The sequence below is a fragment of the Triticum urartu genome, chromosome 3A (genome assembly GCF_056163025.1).
Source record: "Triticum urartu cultivar PI428250 chromosome 3A, HENAU_Tu73, whole genome shotgun sequence".
NCBI classification, from domain to species: Eukaryota; Viridiplantae; Streptophyta; class Magnoliopsida; order Poales; family Poaceae; genus Triticum; species Triticum urartu.
In genome coordinates this window covers 437,332,363-437,353,788 of record NC_141875.1, presented here as the reverse complement: position 1 = coordinate 437,353,788, position 21,426 = coordinate 437,332,363, and the positions used below count along the sequence as shown (strand labels likewise).

Below are 21,426 nucleotides of genomic sequence, written 5' to 3'. Positions count from 1 at the left end.
CTTGGAGAAAAGCATTTGACTGATGATAATTCATTCTTACGTCAAACTTTGAAAAGAATTTAGCATAGCTTCGGTAAAATTAGAAGAGTCAGGTAAGATCCTGTAAAAAGACCTGTGGGTTAGGGCCCACTCAAAAGAAAAGCACCGTTGAACGATTTGAAAGAGAGATTGCACCGGTTGAATTTAAATGGCTTGAAAAGAGATAACCACCTTGAGGGAGCTTGAACGAATGCAGAGTGGAAGCATGAATCTTCGAGAAATATTGAGTACTCCGAAACAATTGAATAGCAAGCGGGAATGATTATGAGGTGCAATGGCATGGGAAAGCATTTGAAACGAGGAAAAGGGATATGATCAACACCAAAAGCTTGAATTGGATCCCCCGAAGAAGAAAATGAGTGAAGAGTGACGAACTTGAAGCTCCGTTAGAATCTTCGTGAGAATCACCGGGTAAGAACATTGACGGAAAAGAATGGAGAGACTTCTCATCAATAACATGATAGTTGAATAAGAATTCTGAGTCCTTGTGGGAGGGCAGGAAAAACAAAGACAACTTGGAGACGGATGAAACAAACAATGTTGAGAGGACTTGAGTTGATCTTGCGGACGTTAAAATGATTGGATCCACTAGAAGAGAAACACGCCGCTTGAAAAGGATTGACATGACAATCTCAATTATTATGAAGGATTGGTATTCACATAGTAACATGAGAACACCGTTTGGGCAAGGTATGGAATCAACATTTGACTTCGAAGCAACTCGAATACCACAACTGAAAACAAAACAAAGTATTGGCTTGCAAAATAAACCGGGACAAACATATGACAGAGATTTCGTCCGAAGTTGTCGTGGTGGGGCCTACACGGGCTCAATCGTACAGCACCATCATGTACAAGGCAGTGCACATGACATACGAAGCGTCCCCGAGTCAGCATAGCCAAGGACTCTTTAAGACACAATGAGACTACTGTAAAACCAACCGTGGATAGGCGGACCACTAGACATCGAACCCCAATTTCATATCATACATCTGTAGGAAAGATATCCTAAGAGCTACTTGAATTCCCACTTATAAACTCCCGAAACTTTCCGGTTATGCAATCAGGTGTTGAAGATACAGGGGAAGCATAATATCTCACCCAAAACTACACAAATCCTACATCCAGCTGTATCCATCCTTCAACACATAACCAAGAAAACCTTCGGAAATCATTTACCTCAACCTTCGAAAAGCATCCGTTATACGAGTTATGGTAATACTCCCGAATTCCCGCCCCAGTACTGGGTGGCGTCGAGGTTATCTCACCAACGACTGCATAAAAGAGATTTTCGATGTCGGCGAAACTCAGGTATTCTAGAATTGCAACGATAAAATTGTGACGACAACACCTCGGAGCTCAACTCCCCGGGACACTGCCACAACCCCTAAATGTCAGGAGGCACCAAAAACAATGTTCTCGTCACAAAACCATCGGAACGATTCCAAGATACCCACGTGATCCTAAAAAAAATTAGTGAAATTTGAGAAGAGAAGAGTCAAAACTCTACGTCAGGAGGCCTCACCAGAGCGACGAAGGGACTGAGGAGTAAAAAGAATCCTACTCTCCGATATATATAATCCTAAAGTCGGGGAAGGCTCTGATTACCAAAACTTGTAACGCTCCAGACACACCCGCCGGTGGTCGTTACTCCTGGCAGGATCTAGACTGGCCCGACAGATCAATACTACTCTTTTCTGCGCACTTTGTCCTCACTCATGCGCACCCGGAAGTAACTTCCCGGTCGGTCACCCATCCTGACACTACTCCAAGATGAGCACGCTTAACTTTGAAGTTCTGTCCGAATGGGCTCCCGGAAAAGAAGGAATTCCTATTTATATGAGTAGTCTCTCATCCCTAATAAATCAGGCCATCACAACCTGGCTCCAGGGAACGCCAACATGGACCGCGCCAGCCGGCGGCGGCCCTGGGGGCGGCGGCGGCAGGGCCGACAGCGGCACCATGGGGGAGGTAGGCGATGACGAGGGAGTCCGAGGCAGAGACCCCAGCCCGACTGGAAGCGGCGGCGCACGACCAGAGCGAAGAGCCGTCGGCGGTCGCAGGGATCCACCGGCGACGAGCTGCGGGGGCGGGGCGCGGGCGGGTGCAGTCCCTGAAAATGTGGCCCTCCCCATCGCAGCGCACGCACACTGGAGGATTTGTGCACATGGCAAATATGTGCTTATCACTTCCACAGTTGTAGCAGCAGCCGACGAGCTTCGCCGGAATCCGGCCCCGCAGAGGCCGCAAGGACGGAAGGATGCTGGGCCACCTGCTCGGGGTAGAGCGGCGCGCCGGCCTGGGTGGGGAGCGCGCCCGTGCTGCCGCCGCCCGACGCCCAGCCTGCGTCTGCCATGGAGCCTCGCCATTGCACACCCCGCGTCGTACCCGCCACGTCGGGCACCACGAGCAGGGGGCGCAAGACCGGCCTAGGGGCGGCGGCGGCGGTGGCGGAGGGGACGGGGGCAGGGAGCCGGAGGAGGACGCCGAGAGGGACACCCTAGATGCCATGGAGAACCGGCGAGGGGAGGTGGTCGCCGGGACCGGAGTGGCCACCGGCGAGGGGGGGGTGGCCACCTGCTCCGGAGCGGATGCCGGCGCGGGCTTGGTGGACGCCGGGGTCGGGGTGGCCGCCGGCGCTAGGAGGAGGAGGAGGAGGAGGAGGAGGGGCGCTATCAATTTCGAGCGTCTTATGAACGAATCTGCCGCCGGCTCATCCTCCAAACCCGACGCCGCCTCCCTCGACCTCTCCTTCTCAGGTGCCCTCCGCCCTCTTCCTCCTCGCCCCGCGAACTCTACTTCCCGTTTCCGCCGGAAATTGGTGTAGAGCAGTAGAACTGCAGATCTGTGATTAAGGCTGTTGTACTTATCGATGCCCTAAATTTGTAGTGATAAGTTGAGTAGGTCCAAATATGTTGATAGCAGAATTGTCAGTTGTAACTGTCTCGTTAAAAATACAGTACAAATTAGCTTGCTTTCTGATGTAGATTAACAGAGAACCAAAGTATCACTGTAACACAAAACTTTACGCCTGAATAATTTCTTTGTAGCTTAACAGTTGTTAAATTCTGGGTTCTTACCTGCGGATGAGATGAGATCAATCTCAAGATCTCACTTAATTGATGTTTGTGTTCATATTCCCCTTTGCAAGTTACTGCGGTTGCATGTCTTGGCCCAGATATGCTTAACTTATCTTATGATCTTACCTATACAAAACCATCAAACCAGTCAGAATTGGTAATAAAAAGGAAACTTGGATTCAGTAAATATCTGATTCGCAAGAGCTTAGGCCTTTCATCATGGCATGTCAGGCTCGTACTAGACAACCTTTGCAATTATAACCTTTAAATGTTGATTACCAAACTTCTGATTTAACATTGTTTATGTGCAGTCAGTTTATGCACTTGTTTCCACTAATAGTAAAATGCAATGGTCTCTCTTGATTTTAAACAACACATTACAGTTGTCTGCAATTGTTAACTGAACTTTAATTAATCCTTGTTGCCTTTCGATTGATGGTAACTTTCCTCTTACAGAGGATGGAAGGAGTGGCACATTTATGATTGGTAAACCAGAGGTTTCCTACATCTCTCTTGGATCTCCCAACCGTTGTGGAGTCATATAAAACATATGATGATTCCTTTTTAGTTAAAATTGCTGATATTGGTCAGGTATAAAAGTGAAGATTTGTGTATATATCTTGTTAATTTGTAGGCCTCATAATAATTTTAAACTGGAACAGATGGTAATGGTAAGAGAAGAACATGATCCTGCTCCAGAAGGAGCTGAATACAAGCATGGACTTACTCCTCCAATGAGGGATGCACGCATGCGACGTTTTTGTAGAGAGCCTGACTTGAGTGTATGTGAAATTGACTACCCTTCAGCCATATTTGTTTCCCATGTTGATGAAAACACATTGTTAATCAGGATGCTAAAGATTGCGTGCACTCATTTCTGCAGGCAGAGCTTGTTCACCGAGTTGAGAAGGATCTTACAAGTATTATGCAAGGAGTGCCTGTCAGTATCCTTTTGGTCCGTGCGATTTGCCAAATGCATCTCATTATCGCTATAGAACAAATGACTAGTAATTGTTTTGTCCTGTACTGTTTAGTTGGTAGTTTTGCACTTCCATTGGCTCATCAACTTCCTGATGAATAAACTGCTTGCCCTTTACTTTAGAAGCCATGATGTCTATATGTAGTTCCTTGTTGATAAGGGTAACGTTCAGAATCTCTTAAGCATGTCGTTATAGTGATTGCATATAGAGGGTTCCATGTTGGAATTTTGCTAGTAGGCCTTTGGCCCAAAGCCCAACTAAAATTCTGAAATTCTCTTGGCCCATTCATGCACACATGTGAGTGGAGTGAGTGAGGCTAAAGTTTAGTCCCACCCCGGAAGTTGAGAGAGAGTTGCACCTCTTTATAAGGTGAGCTCTTCTACCACTTGTATGAGCATGAGAAGAGAAGACCTACACGCGCGCTCCTCCTCCTCGCTCGCCTCGCCACGCCACGCCTCGTCACGACGCGCCGCGGGTTGCGGGATTGAGCCGAGGACAGAGCTATGCACGTTGTCTATATTTTTGTTGCACGGGAAAAATTAATGAGTCATTATCTGAACCGTTTCCGATTCTTTTGGATCGTGACGACTCAGACGTGGGGTTTACTCCCACGACCTACCCGGCCCGCACTATATAGTCAGGCAGATGTCTACCCTAGCCGCCGCCGCTTCGTATGGTTTCTTACCACCATTCCAGATCATTATGACGCCAAGCAAGTCTTCTCCATCCCTCCTTCCGGCGTACACCGCGAGAAGGGACAGCAGGCCTCTGGAACCCCGCCTCTCATGATCCTGTACGGGAGAGGGGCGATTAGGTTTTTGGGGAGCGCACTCGCGCGACTGCTGGCAGCGACGACTTCGCGAACGACGACTTCTTTCCCGACCTCGGCAACCTCATCCTCGACGACATGGGCGACAACGTCAACGCCGGCGGTGCTGCACCCGCTGCACCGTATGTGATTCTATCCTTCCTGTTCGAGATCGTGGTAGAATTCATGTTTCTAGTATGTGCCCTAGATGTGATATGTTCATCTGCTATGCTAGTTCGCATGATTAGTTTAATCTCTGCTTCTGTGGTCATGATTTATCTTCTGTCTATTCGGATTAAATCTCGTAGTAATTTGCTCATATTTCCAACAATCCAAAAACCTGATTATAGGCAATTTACTCCGAGTGGTTTTGCTGCGCATCTGAAGCCGCCTGCCTTTAAGGGGGCGCAATATAAGAGGTGGCGCATGAGAGCAGTCTACTGGTTTCAGACCATGGGCTGCTATGATGCCACCAAGGGCAAGCCTGAGGGCGATCTTAATCCAGCACAGCTGGAAGCTTTTGAGAAGATCGATACCCTCTTTAAAGGCGCTCTTCTGAGTGTTCTTGATGACTCCATTGTGGATTCGTATATGTCGTTTGACAATGGCAAGGACATGTGGGCTGCGCTCGAGGCCAAGTTTGGTGCCTCGGACGCCGGCAGCGAGTTGTACGTCATGGAGCAATTCTATGACTACAAGATGACTGATGAGCGCCCTGTTGTACAGCAGGCTCATGAGATATAGTCGCTCGCAAAAGAACTTGAGTACTTCAAGTGTGTGTTGCCGGAAAAATTTGTTGCCGGAGGCATCATTGCCAAGCTTCCACCTTCGTGGAACAATTTTGCTACTTCCCTGAAACACAAGAGACAGGAGTTTTCCGTTGTGGATCTCATTGGTACTCTTGATGTTGAAGAGAAGGCGAGAGCAAAGGACACACGTGCTCGAGTTGCTGAGGGAGGTTCTAGTGCCCACATGGTACAGAAGAAGAACTCCCAGCCCAACAAGTTCAGAAACAACAAGAACAAAACTCAGGGCAAAGGCAAGTTTGATACAAAGAACAAGCCATCACATTCTACCAACTTCAAGAAGAATTCTCATAAGAAGGGGAAGGGACTTTGCCATGTCTGCGGTGATCCTAATCACTGGGCTCCAAAGTGTCCTAACCGCTTTGAGGAGCGCGAACATGAGAAGAGCGGCAAGTCCGCTAATGTTGTCATCGGTGATACTGATATGAAGGAATCAGGGTATGGTATTTTTCCTACCATCCTTTCAGTATTTCAATCCCCTGATTGGTTAATTGACACCGGTGCCAATGTACATGTTTGTGCTGACGCCTCCATGTTTTCTTCTTACCAAGCAACAGGGACTTCACCCGTGCTGATGGGGAACGGGTCACATGCCATCGTTCGAGGTGTTGGTACGGTCGATCTGAAGTTTACTTCGGGGAAGACTGTGCGTCTGAAGAACGTTCATCATGTGCCGTCCATCAATAAAAATCTCGTTAGCGGTTCCCGTTTATGTCGAGATGGTTTTAAGTTGGTTTTCGAATCCAATAAAGTTGTAATTTCTAAGTGTGGACAATTTGTTGGAAAAGGCTATAAGTGAGGAGGCTTGTTCCGCCTATCTTTGTCAGATATTTGCACTAGAGTTATTAATAATGTTTGCCACAATAATGAGTCTGATACTTGGCATTCACGACTTTGTCATATTAACTTTGGTTGCATGACGCGGCTAGCCAATATGAATTTAATTCTGAAAATCTCTACTGTCAAAGGCTCTAAGTGCCAAGTATGTGTATAAGCTAAGCAACCTCGCAAGTCCCATAAGACTGCAGAGGCAAGAGACTTGGCGCCACTAGAGCTTATACATTCTGATCTTTGTGAGATGAATGACGTGTTGACAAAAGGTGGAAAGAGATACTTCATGACGTTGATTGATGACTCCACTAGATATTGTTATGTGTATCTTCTGAAATCAAAAGATGAGGCTTTGACTTTCTTTAAAAACTATAAAGCTGAGGCAGAGAACCAACTTGATCGGAAAATTAAACGACTTAGGTCTGATCGTGGTGGAGAGTATTTTTCCAATGAATTTGATATGTTTTATGCGGAACATGGTATAATCCATGAGAGGATGCCTCCCTACTCACCCCAGTCAAATGGGGTAGCCGAAAGAAAGAACGGAACTCTAACTGATATGGTTAACACCATGTTAGACACTTCGGGTCTATCCAAGGAATGGTGGGGGGAGGCGCTAATGACTGCGTGTCATGTCCTAAACCGAGTTCCCACAAAGCATAAAACCATGACTCCATTTGAGGAATGGGAAAGGAAAAGGTTGAAACTCTCTTACCTACGTACTTGGGGTTGTTTGGCGAAAGTCAATATACCAATTCCCAAGAAGCGCAAGCTTGGACCAAAAACCGTGGATTGTGTTCTTCTGGGCTATGCTTTTCATAGCATCGGCTATAGATTTTTGATAATAAAATCTGAGGTATCCGACATGCATGTTGGTACGATTATGGAATCAAATGATGCAACTTTCTTTGAGGACATGTTTCCTATGAAGGATATGTCGAGTTCATCAAATCAGGAGATACCTACTCCATCTAGTGAGGAATTCACTGTAATTCCTGAACCCACCATTGCGATGGAACATGTTGAGAATCCTGTTGAGGGTGACAATGGAACTCCTGTGAGGAGTAAGAGACAGAGGACTGCAAAGTCTTTTGGTGATGATTTCATTGTGTACCTCATGGATGACACACCCAGGACTATTTCAGAAGCCTATGCATCTCCTGGTGCTGACTACTGGAAGGAAGCTGTACGTAGCGAGATGAATTCCATCTTAGCTAACGGTACCTGGGAGATCACTGACCGTCCTTATGGGTGCAAACCTGTAGGATGTAAGTGGGTGTTCAAGAAGAAGCTTAGACCTGATGGTACGATTGAAAAGTACAAGGCACGGCTTGTGGCCAAGGGTTATACCCAGAAAGAAGGTGAAGACTTCTTTGATACTTACTCACTCGTGGCTAGACTGACCACAATTCGGGTGCTACTATCACTGGCTGCCTCACATGGTCTTCTCGTTCATCAAATGGGCGTTAAGACGGCTTTCCTCAATGGAGAGTTGAAGGAGGAAATTTACATGGATCAGCCAGATGGTTTTGTAGTACCTGGTCAGGAAGGAAAGGTGTGCAAGTTATTAAAGTCTTTATATGGCCTTAAACAAGCTCCTAAGGAGTGGCATGAGAAGTTCGAAAGAACATTAACTGTTGCCGGCTTTGTAGTAAACGATGGTGACAAGTGCATGTACTATCGCTATGGTGGGGACGAAGGAGTTATTCTTTGTTTGTATGTTGACGACATATTGATCTTTGGAACCAAACTTGATTTAATCAAGGAGGTTAAGGATTTCTTATCTCGCTGTTTTGAGATGAAGGATCTAGGAGTAGCTGATGTTATCTTAAACATCAAGCTGTTGAGAGATGAGAATGGTGGGATCACACTGCTTCAGTCTCATTATGTGGAAAAGGTCTTGAGTCGTTTTGGGTATAGCGACTGCATGCCTTCTCCAACTCCATATGATGCTAGTGTGTTGCTTCGAAAGAATCGACGGATTGCTAGAGATCAACTGAGGTATTCTCAGATTATTGGCTCGCTTATGTATTTGGCGAGTGCCACGAGGCCTGACATCTCTTTTGCTGTGAGCGAGCTGAGTCGGTTTGTGTCAAAACCGAGAGATGATCATTGGCATGCCCTTGAGAGAGTTATGCGCTATTTGAAAGGCACCACGAGCTATGGGATTCACTACACCGGGTATCCAAGGGTACTGGAGGGCTATAGTGACTCAAACTGGATATCTGATGCTGATGAGATTAAGGCCACAAGTGGTTATGTTTTTACACTTGGTGGTGGCGTTGTTTCCTGGAAGTCTTGCAAGCAGACCATCTTAACGAGGTCAACTATGGAAGCAGAACTCACAGCATTAGACACTGCCACTTTTGAAGCAGAGTGGCTTCATGAACTATTGATGGACTTACCTATGGTTGAAAAACCAATACCCCCTATCCTGATGAACTATGATAATCAAACTGTGATCGTCAAGATAAACAGTTCTAAGGACAATATGAAGTACTCAAGGCATGTGAAGAGGAGACTAAAATCTGTCAGAAAATTGAGGAACTCTGGAGTTATTACGTTGGATTATATCCAAACGTCGAAAAACTTGGCAGATCCCTTCACAAAGGGTCTATCACGTAATGTGATAGATAATGCATCGATGGAGATGGGTTTGAGACCCACCGCATGAGTTGTCCATAGTGGCAACCCACTCTATGTGATCGGAGATCCCGTGAAGTAGAAGTGGGAGACAAGCTGTTGGTCAGCTGGGAGGAGAGTATCCCTATATTAATTATCCCACTCCGTGAAGATGCAATAGTCTCCTGATCTGCATGGCAGGTTGATACTTATCTTAATGTGTTCCAAGTGGCTTATTCGGGTAAGCAGAGATGTTGTCCTGCAGAACATCTTCTGAGGAACACACCTATATGAATTTGACTGTTAACGTCACAGTCTGTGAGAATTGGGTGTTCTCTAATAAATTCATGAAAGGCCCTAGAGTATGACGTATACGCTCCACCCGCGGGGAAGCCTTGCGGCAGCCCAGTATCGGTCAAGAATTTGTGTGAAACTAGTTTCACAGAAAACTTGTAGTTCAAGGCATAGTCCACTATTCAAGTTGTGATCTAGTGTAGCATAAATTTCTAAGTGAAAGTTCAACTTCACAGTCTCCACTAAGCACCGGTATATAAACAATGTTTTAGAACTAAATGATGAGATGTGCCAATGAGACTTTGTGGGGGATTGTTGAAATTTTGCTAGTAGGCCTTTGGCCCAAAGCCCAACTAAAATTCTAAAATTCTCTTGGCCCATTCATGCACACATGTGAGTGGAGTGAGTGAGGCTAAAGTTTAGTCCCACCCCGAAAGTTGAGAGAGAGTTGCACCTCTTTATAAGGTGAGCTCTTCTACCATTTGTATGAGCATGAGAAGAGAAGACCTACACGCGTGCTCCTCCTCCTCGCTCACCTCGCCACGCCACGCCTCGTCACGACGCGCTGCGGGTTGCGGTATTGAGCCGAGCCGAGGGCAGAGCTATGCACGTTGTCTATATTTTTGCTGCACGAGAAAAATTAATGAGTCATTAATTAATAATTAACAGATGCGTTAATTACTGAACCGTTTCCGATTCTTTTGGATCGTGACGACTCGGACGTGGGGTTTACTCCCACGACCTACCCGGCCCGCACTATATAGTCAGGCAGACGTCTACCCTAGCCGCCGCCGCTTCGTATGGTTTCTCACCATCGTTCCAGATCATTGCGCCGCCAAGCAAGTCTTCTCCATCCCTCCTTTCGGCGTGCACCGCGAGAAGGGACAGCAGGCCTCCGGAACCCCGCCTCTCGTGATCCTGTACAGGAGAGGGGCGATCAGGTTTTTGGGGAGCGCACTCGCGCGACTGCTGGCAACGACGACTTCTTTCCCGACCTCGGCAACCTCATCCTCGACGACATGGGCGACAACGTCAATGCCGGCGGTGCTGCACCCGCTGCACCGTATGTGATTCTATCCTTCCTGTTCGAGATCGTGGTAGAATTCATGTTTCTAATATGTGCCCTAGATGTGATATGTTCATCTGCTATGCTAGTTCGCATGATTAGTTTAATCTCTACTGCTGTGGTCATGATTTATCTTCTGTTTATTCGGATTAAATCTCGTAGTAATTTGCTCATATTTCCAACATTCCAAACCTAACCTTCAAAACCTGGAATGCCTCGTCGAAAGTTGTTTTGTATCACGACTGCATCACGTTCATGGGTTAAACCATCATAAAAAGAAACCTCGTTGTTTATATGCAAATCTGTCTGCGTGTAAAGTTCTTTAACTTGTTTGTAGACCAGAATGCTAGTGTAGCTGGAGGCGGTGAAGGTGGTGATCGCAAGAAAGCTGCACCAGCTCCTGCACCCAAGCCTAACGTTCAAGAGCCTGATCGGAGCGACTCTGATGAGTCAGACAGCTGAAGTGGACCAAAATAGACAGTGCTACTTCAGTAGGCCGAGCAAACCCAGTGTATGTATTAGGTAATTCAGATCAAAGAACGCACACTTTTACCAAGCAAACACGCTTGTTGTCTTCTACTGTACCGATTATCATCTCATCAGTAATAATAAGAGTGACCTTCCATTATGGTGGAAAAGTGCCAGTATCGTCCCATAAGGTGGTGCTCGAGTCTTTACTTGTTCAGCCGGATGTTGATTATTGATTACCAGTGCCGCAATGTTGCTGATTTCATAAGATTCAGTTGCGAATGCTGAAGATTTCATGTGCTTCATTTTGTTGCACTGCTATTCGTGAGGAAGGGGGGGTTCCAGATCCTAATTCTCTGGTCACGAAGGCGTTCGACTATTTTTTTCTTCTAAACGGCCATGACCCCTTCCCATTGAGTTATAGGGGGCGGGAAAGGGGATGCAAGTTCAACGCATAGCCGGGAAATCCACCACAGATGCTCGTTGTCATCAAAACACCCGTTATGGGATCGAAAACACGACGACACCAAAATCCATAAATGACCATGCAGGAGCACCACAAGGCAAAACACCCACACAGGGGTCAGGAACAAAAGACCACCTACTGAAACAAAATAAGACCATCAGCAGCAACAGAATCAGTTGCACATCCTGCCATCAGCCTAGCCTGAATGTTGTTGTGCTGCTTCACAGATCCTCATCATCTTGTTGGCGTTGTCCTTCACCATCATGGCTCCTCTCCTCAGATCGTCCCCGTCGCCATGTTTCTGCATCCCTGCCCAGTATAATAAAGAAGCACAGGAAGCAAAGACAATTTCAAATGGAGATTTAGGAAACTTAAACTCGAACGTCGTCCTATTACGGTAGTTCCATATAGCCCAGAAAACAGCAGCCAAACCGACAGTATAAAAAACTTTCCTCTTCTGGGAAGAAAGCATAGCACCAAGCATAGAATTGCCGAATGTTATTAGGGCATAAATCAGTACCAAAAACCGAAGCGACAGTCCACCAGCCAATTCTGGCCATTGGACATCAAGGCAACGACTTGATCTGGTAAACCAAAAGAGCTTCTGCTCTTCCTGCTTTGGCTGCTGTTCCTCTTCCCAGGTACTGAATTTAGGAAGTAAAATAAGACAAGACCACTGGAACAAAGACTTTCTGAAGTTATGGTCCAGTGGTCCATGTTACATTTTCCCCTCCAAATCCAGATACTTCGATTGCATTGTCACAAATCTTTTGAGCGGTGCAATTGACGGCAGAAAATCCACCCACGAAATCATATACTTAATGAACAATCCAACAACATGAGTTCCACACATCCTTGCAGTTCTTCAGTATCATCACAAGTCTAAAGTCTAATTCCAACATACAACAAACAGAATAACCACCATCAATACAAACCCCCAAATTACGACAACAACAGACACTGGGGTATTCATGCAAATCCATGTTACATCCTCTTAGAAATCATGCTGATGCTCATCCGCAGAAGAGGGAAGCCATGTTTAAGTCAACAGTGTTCTGGAACTGAGAGACAATTGATGGCGTAAAAATCATGCGGCGCCAGATCGAGTTTGATTATCCAGCACTCCTGCCTCCTGCAACCAAAAAGGGCAACATTGTGATCCAAGGCAAAACAAAATATGACAAGTAGAAGCAAAGATATGATCATGTCAAAAGTGTCTGCATTTATACTCCTTCAAAAAATCCTAGCAATACTTGTAGCTGTGATGTGCACATTTACGTCAGTGTCAACTATCAGGAGAACAGTTCGCAAAAAAGAAGGAAAACAAAGAAATCTAGGTGTAAGATTTACAATGTCAAGTACAAAACATTACTATGATTGTCTCATGCTTCAGAGCATCCTAACAGCACTTGTAAATGCGAGTAGCAGACATGCAGCAACTCCACGTGAATAATATGGACTACAAACTTGTATTTGTGGTAGATTTCCTTTCCATTAGTGCGCACAAAAAAAGAAGCAAATTTTCAAGCCTCAAAATGCCAAATCAACTAGAGTAGTGATCATGAATACTCAAAACACAAGTCACTAACAAGGTACAGATCCACAAACTCCTAGTTCAAAATCCAACAGACTATATTCAACAATTTTAGTATTTTGAAATATTATGTCAAAAGCACACTTTGTTCACAAATGTACAACCAATGGAAGTTGCGACAGATTCATAGCCGGCTAAAAATGTGGGTTGATGAGATGGTTAGAGACTTAGTGTTCTTCGGGATGTGGTTGCAAAGCCGGTTAATCCAGGTCAATGATCCAGCAATAAAGCTCTTTATTCTTAAGTTAATTTTATTCTAATCCAAGTATATATTTGGGAGCTCTCTGATGAGTACCATAGGTAGTGGCTTCAGGTTTCGGTGACTATGGTTGAAAACTTGAAATCATCATACTTAAATCAAAATGAAAGTCTCATCATCTCTCAGCATTCTATTCCCTCTCCAGACAAAACAACCTACCAGTTGTCAGGCAGCAAGCTTATCTTAATAGCTAAGGAAAACTACCAGACCAGACCTATATTACTACTGTGCTACAAGACAAGGATTATGCTAACAAGATCCAAAACATTCAGGTATTTCACATCTCACAGTACACGGTGAACCAGCTAAAACACAATATGCCTACTTCTCAGTTCTCGCAGCTTTAGGAGGATCTCGAACAATCATCCTGTGTAGTGTGTATGTTCCTCGGAGCATATATAACATAGCATGGTCTGGGAAAACCAAAGTATCACATGGCATTCTAAAGCCTGGAATAACATATTTTACTGAACATATTCTAGATAGCTCATAAATTCTTTGGAGTAACTTTTCCATGCCAATCTAACATTATCACTAATGCATCTCACAGAAAACAATGAAAACCTTCCAATTAGCTACACGAGGGAAGAATGACAAAGCACGAACTCCAACGATCAAAACATACAACTCCTTGATGAGAGTATTCAATTTCTGATCCAAGGGCTATGGGCAGGATGAACTGCAGCCAATCTGGTTCGTCCACACGAAGTCTAATAGGTGAAATCCTAGAAAGCGTGAATTGCGCTATTAATACAAGAAGTTGTCCAGGAAGTTCGGTTCCATACATCAAGTATCAAATTTTACACTTGGGTACATGATGTTGCGTTAATGGTATAAAACAGCTTAGCCCAACCACGCGAGACCAACGGGGCATGCCATGGGGTCGTTTGGATTATAGCCCCAAGCTGTCGTGCCAAAAAAATTGGGGTTCATTGCTAGGACGGGTAGCCGCTTGGATGGACGCCAAATTTTGGGAGCCACGCCAAAATATTGGGCAGTTCAATTTTTACGCCCATGAGCGGGCGAAACGCTGGCGGCGGATTCCCTCGCCAATATATTAGCGCGCCAGCTATTGGCAGGGTGTGCGCGGGTGGAAACCAAACAGTCCCATGTACCAATTCACCTCTAATGGCTGGAGTTTTTCTTTTTTGAAAACTTGCAGTTACAACTTATTACTTTGGTCCTTCTTGATCATTTAGTCTTCAAAATAGCAATTGGCCCTAAATTATCAAATCGAGCGTCAAATCCCTAGTTCAATCGCCATTCCTCTGGTCCCCAAATCCAGCGGCGGCACTCATGCCACCCCTCTCTCACATGCCCCCTGTCCCACTCACTCAACCCAGGGACGACGCCATGGCCGAACGGCGAGGCGGAGCCATAGGACGGCGCTGCACATGCCGTTGGTGAAGTGCACGTCTTGCCAGGAAAAAACCATGGTGATATTTCCAAAGTGAACTGATGAACATCATTGCTTACATTGCAAGATTCAATTGAAAGATGTCAACTTTCTAAGTATTTGCATGAACATATGTGAAAAAAGGGCATTGTAATCCTAACAGAGCAATCTATCAAAACAGTAAACTACTGATACACTTACCACTTAATACCGTACAACATTCGCAAAACTACTACTACCTCCGACTCAAAATATAAGACGTTTTTGTAGGCTCCTGCCAAAATGTCTTATATTTTGAGACGGAGGAAGTACCATTAACTACCAATTACAGAGAGATTAATCAAGAGCATGAAACCCTAGTTGAAATTGACAGAACGAACCGCAAAGAGCACAAAAAAGTGAAAAACTAGAGGCCACAACCACAACTAATTCCGGCTGCACATACGTCCCTTCCGCTCCCCCTCACGTGCCGCTCACGCGAGAAAAATACCGCCCAAACGCTCCAGATCAAAGTGGCATTCCACGTCGGCATCGCGTGAGTGAGTCAGGCTGTTTTGTAGTACCATTTATACAGCATCATGTACCCAAGTGTAAACTACTAAACTTTGATACTTGATGTATGAAACTGAACTTCTTGGACAACTTCTTGTATCAAGAATGCAATTCAGTCTACCAGAAAGGCATGTTGACAATACCACTACCGATTCCAAAATGACGAAAATATTCACCCTGCTGTCCCCCAAAATGGGAATTTCATCACAATGATATTACTAGATCATCAAAAAATAGGTAATGCAAGCATACCCCACGAAATTCCATCTTTAACACAGCCTACACGAGCACGTTTGGACAAGATCGCTAAACAACATTACAATAAAGATGGGCAAGATTGCTACCAAGCATCGCAAAATTATACTGCCCAAATCAGAAACACAAGGAGTGCAAATGGACAAAATAATTACCTTCATCATAGTGGCGAGAGCGAGCAGCCACTCGAGCTTGTCAAGAGTCGCCTCGTCGGCCTTGTCCAAATCCACCTCAACCCTCCCATCCACCTCCTGGATCCACCCGCCTACGTCCTTCATAATGACGGCCGCTTTGTACTGCAAGTCCACCGGCAGCCGCGGCAGCTCATCCTTGAGCCTTGCCCTACGCTCGGCGACCGGCGGCGGCGACTGGAGCGTTGCAGAAATGGAGGCCCACCCTGACTCAAAGATGCGAGAGAGCACATCAGCAGTCTTATACACATCATCGCCCTTGTAGTTGTAGGTCATGGCGTTGCGGAAGGTATGCCGGACATCACTGGCAAAGCAGAGCGGGTTCTGGTAGCGACGCCGTTCAAGGCGGCGGCGGACGGTGCCGAGATCCATGGGTTGGCGGATTTCGGAGTGGTAGTCGCGGAGTCCGAGTTCGTATGAATCCACCGGCTTGGCGAACACCCACCCGTCCTCATGTTGCAGCAGCTCGTCCAGCAGCACGCGGCAGCGTTCGAGGGCACGGGGAAGATCGGCGGCGGCAAGGTAGTTCGCAGGTTTAGGGAAACCGGGCGGCGCTCCGGCCGGGCTGCTTTGGGACGCCATAGCTAGGGCCGGTCGAGAGGATTTGGGTGGGAGTCAAATTTGGATCAGTTTCAAAACCACGAATCCGGATGCCGAACCCTTCTATAGGACATGGCTAGGAATGAGACAGGTGCATGGCCCTTGGATCAAGTTATTGTGGACCGTCAGATTTACCTCCTCAAATTACCACCCTCTTTTTTTTTCCAAATCTCAAATTACCACCCATCTTCTTGTGGTTTTCAAACTATAAACATCCTTGAAGCATCGATGCTTTCAAGTGTGCTCCCCATAATTACTACTATAGGATTAGATCTAGTAGCTCTCTCTGATCACGCATCTTTCAATAAATACTCTAGATAAACAATAATTAATCCTGATATTGGAGGAAGCAAATATTGTTGTATTTAGAAACATAAATTTTGTGATGGTTGAAGCATGAACGTACCCAATCATTGTAATAATACCAGCGAAGCATATATGTGAGTACATAGTCAGAACAATGCAATCCTACATTTTTTTTATGGGGACTACCCTTCATGCTTCGTTCTTAGTGCTTCATTTTATGCTTTGAAGCATGTATTGTTGGATTTGGATGTAAAGTTATATTTGCTGCTATGAAGCATGCATGGTTGGACTTGGAATTGGATTTTTATGAAAGGTGAAGCATGAAAAGTATAGTGCCAAAATATTTTTCATTGTAGTCCAAGGAATGAAGCACACATATATGTACTAGCTAGGAGCATATTGTGTATGAGTTTGAAGCATGCCATATATTATACTGATGCATGCACACACGTAGGTATTAGGAAATATATTGTGTTTGTGTTTGAAGCACATCGCATATAATATTGAAGCACTAAGCCAATGGAAGCACACATGTATGCACTAGGTGATGGAATTATTAGCACTTTTCCGATTAGACTTATCCACGAGTAAACGGTAAGCATGGCATAAAAGGTATGCATCTCATAGCGATACCTAAGCATACTAGCACGTGCAGAACATAGAATCGAACCTTCTATGAGCAGCACATATACGGCTAGTATAAGTACGAATAAATGAGGGATGAACAGATCATACCCTCCGGTTGGCCAGGCCAACGCGGCGGCAGTAGCAGCAGCCTCGGCGTAGTCCGTGGCCTTCTTTTTAGCGGTGGCATCGTCGGCCATGGTGTCAATGCAGAGGAAGTAGTGGAAGCAGAGGCGAACAGAGTTGGGGACGGATCGGGAGCAGTCGCGTCGAGACGCTCCCCAAAAACCTTATTGCCGTTCTCCCGGGAAGGATCTCGAACGACAGGGTTCCGGAGGCACCTGCTCTCCCGACCAGCCATGCACGCGGTCGTCGGGATGGGATCGCCGGAGGCAGCACAGAGTGAGGAACAGTAGATGACGGCTATGTCACGCGAGAGGGAGTGAGTGAACCGAACTAGATTAATTCACTGGCCAGAGCCTTCTTATATAGTCCGTAAGGAAGAGAGTTGTGGGCCTTGCCGAGGCCCACGTCTGAGTCGGTCCACTCCCGGCAAGGGAGTCGACGAATACGCGGGTCCCGGCAAGGGTCCACCCCCGACAAGGGAGTCGACGAATCCCGGCAACGCAAGTCAGCCCACAATCCAACGTCTTGGACAGTGGCCCACATGTTAGCGACTCGTTAATTAATCCTTGATTAATTAATTCATTCCTGAGCCGCAAAAATAAGTTTCGGCTCGGCTCATTCCCGCAACCCGCGGCGCGCGCGCGTCGTGACGGGGCGAGGCGTAGCGAGGCGGGCGACGGAGGAGGAGGAGCGTGCGTGTACCACTCCTCTGCCCAAGCTCCCAATGGCAAGTGGTAGAGCAGCCCTTATAAAGGGGTCTCAACTCTCCTCAACAAGTAAGGTGGGACTAAACTTCCCACCACCTGCCATCTCATACATGGGCCTCAAGATTAACCAGGGATTAGTGTCTTATATGGGCCTAAGCCCATCCATAATCCAACAATCCCCCACCAGATCTCGAGGCACATAAGTTTGTCAACTGTTCCAAACAATGTTTGATATACCAGAATTTTTAGTGGAGACTGTTAAGTTGAACTTCCACCTAGAGCAATAGGATTAGACTTCTTCACAACTGAACAATGGACTTATGCCTTGAATTGTCAGTTTAGCGTGCAGAAGTTTCGCCTATTGTCAGCTGATACATGGCTGCCGAAGGCTAAACCCCACGTGTGGAGCTTATTAGTCATACTCCGTACCTTCTCATGAGCTTACTAGAGATTACCCAATCTCATAGACTGTGACCAGCAGTCGGGCTCACATAGGTGTGTTCCTCCAAAGAATGCTCTGTAGGTTAGCATCTTGCTTACACAAGCTTTGGAACACATTAAGACAAAAGTCAGCCTGCCTTACAGAATTGAGAGTATTGTGCATCTCTAACGGAGTGGGTTAATTAAGGATACTCTCCTCAGTTGATCGCTAGATTGTTTTCCCAGGTCCTAATTCACGGGATCTCCGATCACATAGGTTGGGTTATCCCCATGGCAATTTATGTGGGTCTCATATCCATCTCCCTTGATGCATTTTCTATCACAATCCGTGATAGCCCTTTCGTAAAAGGGTCTGCCAGATTCTTAGCCGTTTGGATGTAATCCAACGCTATTACTCCGGAGTTTCTTGATTTTCTGACAGATTTCAATCTTCTTCTTATGTGCTTTGTGGATTTCATGTTGTCCTTTGAACTCTTAGCCTTGGCAATCACTGTTTGATTGTCACAGTTCATAAGGACAGCCGACACTGGTTTATCAACCACCGGCAAATCCATCAAAAGCTCTCGAAGCCATTCTGCTTCGACGCATGATGTGTCTAATGTTGTGAGTTCTGCTTCCATAGTCGATCTTGTTAAGATCGTCTGCTTGCAAGACTTCCAGGAAACAGCACCACCACCAAGTGTGAAGACATGTCCACTTGTGGCTTTTATCTCATCAGCATCAGATATCCAATTCGAATCACTATACCCCTCAAGTACCGTTGGGTACCCAGAATAGTGAATTCCATAGTTCGCAGTACCTTGCAAATAACGCATCACTCGCTCAACAGCATGCCAATGCACATCTCCCGGATTGGAAACAAACCGGCTCAGTTTGCACATAGCAAATGAGATGTCAGGACAAGTAGCACATACTAGGTACATCAGTGAACCAACCACTTGAGAATATCTCAATTGATCTACAGCCGTGCCTTCGAACTTTCGAATCCGCACGCTAGGATCATATGGTGTTGCAGAAGGTTTGCAGTCCGAATATCCAAAACGGCTCAAAATCTTCTCAACATAGTGGGATTGCAAAAGTATAATTCCACCCTCAGAATTTCTCAGTAGCTTGATGTTTAGGATAACATCAGCCACACCCAGGTCCTTCATCTCAAAGTTGTGAGATAGAAAAGACTTGACTTCCTCAATGACCTTGAGGTGGGTCCCAAATATCAGTATTACATCGACATACAGACACAGTATAACTCATTCGCCCCCACCATAGTGATAGTACACACATTTGTCAGCTTCGTTCACAACAAAGCCAGCAGATGTCAGAGTAGTGTTGAACTTCTCATGCCATTGCTTAGGTGCTTGTTTCAGGCCATACAAAGATTTCACTAGCTTACACACCTTTCCTTCCTGACCATTTACTACAAAGCCATCCAGCTGTTGCATGTAAATTTCCTCGTCTAGCTCTCCGTTAAGGAAAGCCGTCTTAACGTCCATCTGATGAACGAGAAGACCATGCGAGGCAGCCAAAGCGAGTAACACTCGAATGGTTGTCAGTCTAGCCACTGGTGAATAAGTGTCAAAGAAATCCTCTTCTTCTTTCTGGGTATAACCCTTGGCCACAAGCCTAGCCTTGTACTTCTCAACAGTACCATCGGGCCTAAGCTTCCTTTTGAACACCCACTTACATCCTAATGGTCGACAACCATAAGGACAATCAGTGATCTCCCATGTCCCGTTAGCTAAGATGGAATCCATCTCACTACGGACCGCATCCTTCCAGTAGTCAGCATCCGGAGATGCATAAGCTTCTAAAATGGAGCTGGGAGTATCATCATCCACGAGGTACACGAGGAAATCATCACCAAAGGACTTTGCAGTCCTCTGTCTCTTGCTCCTAACAGGAGCTTCCTCGTCATCCTCCGTGGAACTCTTATCACTTTTATGTTCATAATATTCCATCGGAATAGCAGGTTCAGGAGTCTCATCAGATTCCAATCTAGAATTGCTTTGTATATCTCTCATGGGGAAAATATCCTCAAAGAATGTAGCATCCCTATACTCTATAATTGTACCGACCTTCTAGTCAGGTACCTCAGATTTCATCACTAGAAATCTATAGCCAACGCTATGCTTGGCATAGCCAAGAAAAACACAGTTCACGGTCTTTGGTCCCAACTTGCACTTTTTGATTATTGGCACGTTGACTTTCGCCAAACAGCCCCAAGTGCGCAAGTAAGAGAGTGTAGTTCTTTTCTTTTCCCATTGCTCATAGGGAGTAGTCTCATTATCCTTTGTGGGAACTTTATTCAGGACATGACAAGATGTCATTACAGCCTCCCCCCACCATGTCTTGGATAAACCCGATGTATCTAACATGACGTTAACCAAATCAGTTAGAGTACGGTTTTTCCGTTTGGCAACCCCATTTAACTGGGGTGAGTAGGGAGGCGTCCTCTCATGAATAATACCATGTTCCGCACAGAATAAATCAAACTCATTAGAAAAGTACTCTCCACCACAATCAGACCGGACTCGTTTTATTTTCTTCTCAAGTTGGTTCTCAACTTCAGCCTTATAGACTTTAAAGTAGTGTAGAGCCTCATCCTTAGTATTTAACAAATACACATAGCAAAATCTAGTGGAATCATCAATCAGAGTCATGAAGTATTTCTTTCCACCTTTAGTCAACACACCATTCATCTCACAGAGATCTGAATGTATGAGTTCTAGAGGTGCCAGGTGTCTCTCCTTCACAGGCTTGTGAGGCTTACGAGGTTGCTTAGCTCGCACACACGCATGGCACTTAGAGCCTTTGGCTAATGTGAAACTCGGGATTAAATCCATCTTAGCTAGCTGCGTCATACAACCGAAATTTATGTGACAAAGACGTGAGTGCCAAACCTCAGATTCGTTCACATT

The 21,426-nt window shown here is 45.7% G+C and overlaps 1 protein-coding gene and 1 pseudogene across 2 annotated transcripts; one reads left to right on the top strand and one right to left on the bottom strand.

The window, feature by feature from the left end:
- Positions 1 to 2,728: 2,728 nt before the first annotated feature.
- Positions 2,729 to 10,988, top strand: LOC125546858 (transcription initiation factor TFIID subunit 7-like; annotated as a pseudogene).
- A 475-nt stretch (positions 10,989 to 11,463) lies between these two features.
- On the bottom strand, positions 11,464 to 16,366 carry LOC125548463 (transcription factor GTE10-like). Of its 2 annotated transcripts, none has more exons than XM_087516805.1 (2): positions 15,672 to 16,366; positions 11,464 to 11,769 (listed from the first exon to the last, which is right to left on the bottom strand). In XM_087516805.1, exons 1-2 carry the CDS (start codon positions 16,287 to 16,289, stop codon positions 11,737 to 11,739), a joined length of 651 nt encoding a protein of 216 aa, XP_087372931.1. In that variant the 5' UTR covers positions 16,290 to 16,366; the 3' UTR covers positions 11,464 to 11,736. The 2 variants fall into 2 exon arrangements, with proteins under 2 accessions (XP_087372931.1, XP_048568010.1); XM_048712053.2 differs by lacking the exon at positions 11,464 to 11,769 and adding an exon at positions 12,244 to 12,592.
- Positions 16,367 to 21,426: the final 5,060 nt, after the last annotated feature.

What these genes read in the sequence shown, in the direction of transcription:
- LOC125548463 (XM_048712053.2), bottom strand. Translation starts at nt 16,289, where the DNA reads ATGGCGTCCCAAAGCAGCCCGGCCGGAGCGCCGCCCGGTTTCCCTAAA. An exon ending in CTCTCGCCACTATGATGAAG is followed by an intron (nt 12,593 to 15,671) that starts GTAATTATTTTG and finishes TTTTGGTTGCAG; the next exon opens with GAGGCAGGAGTGCTGGATAA.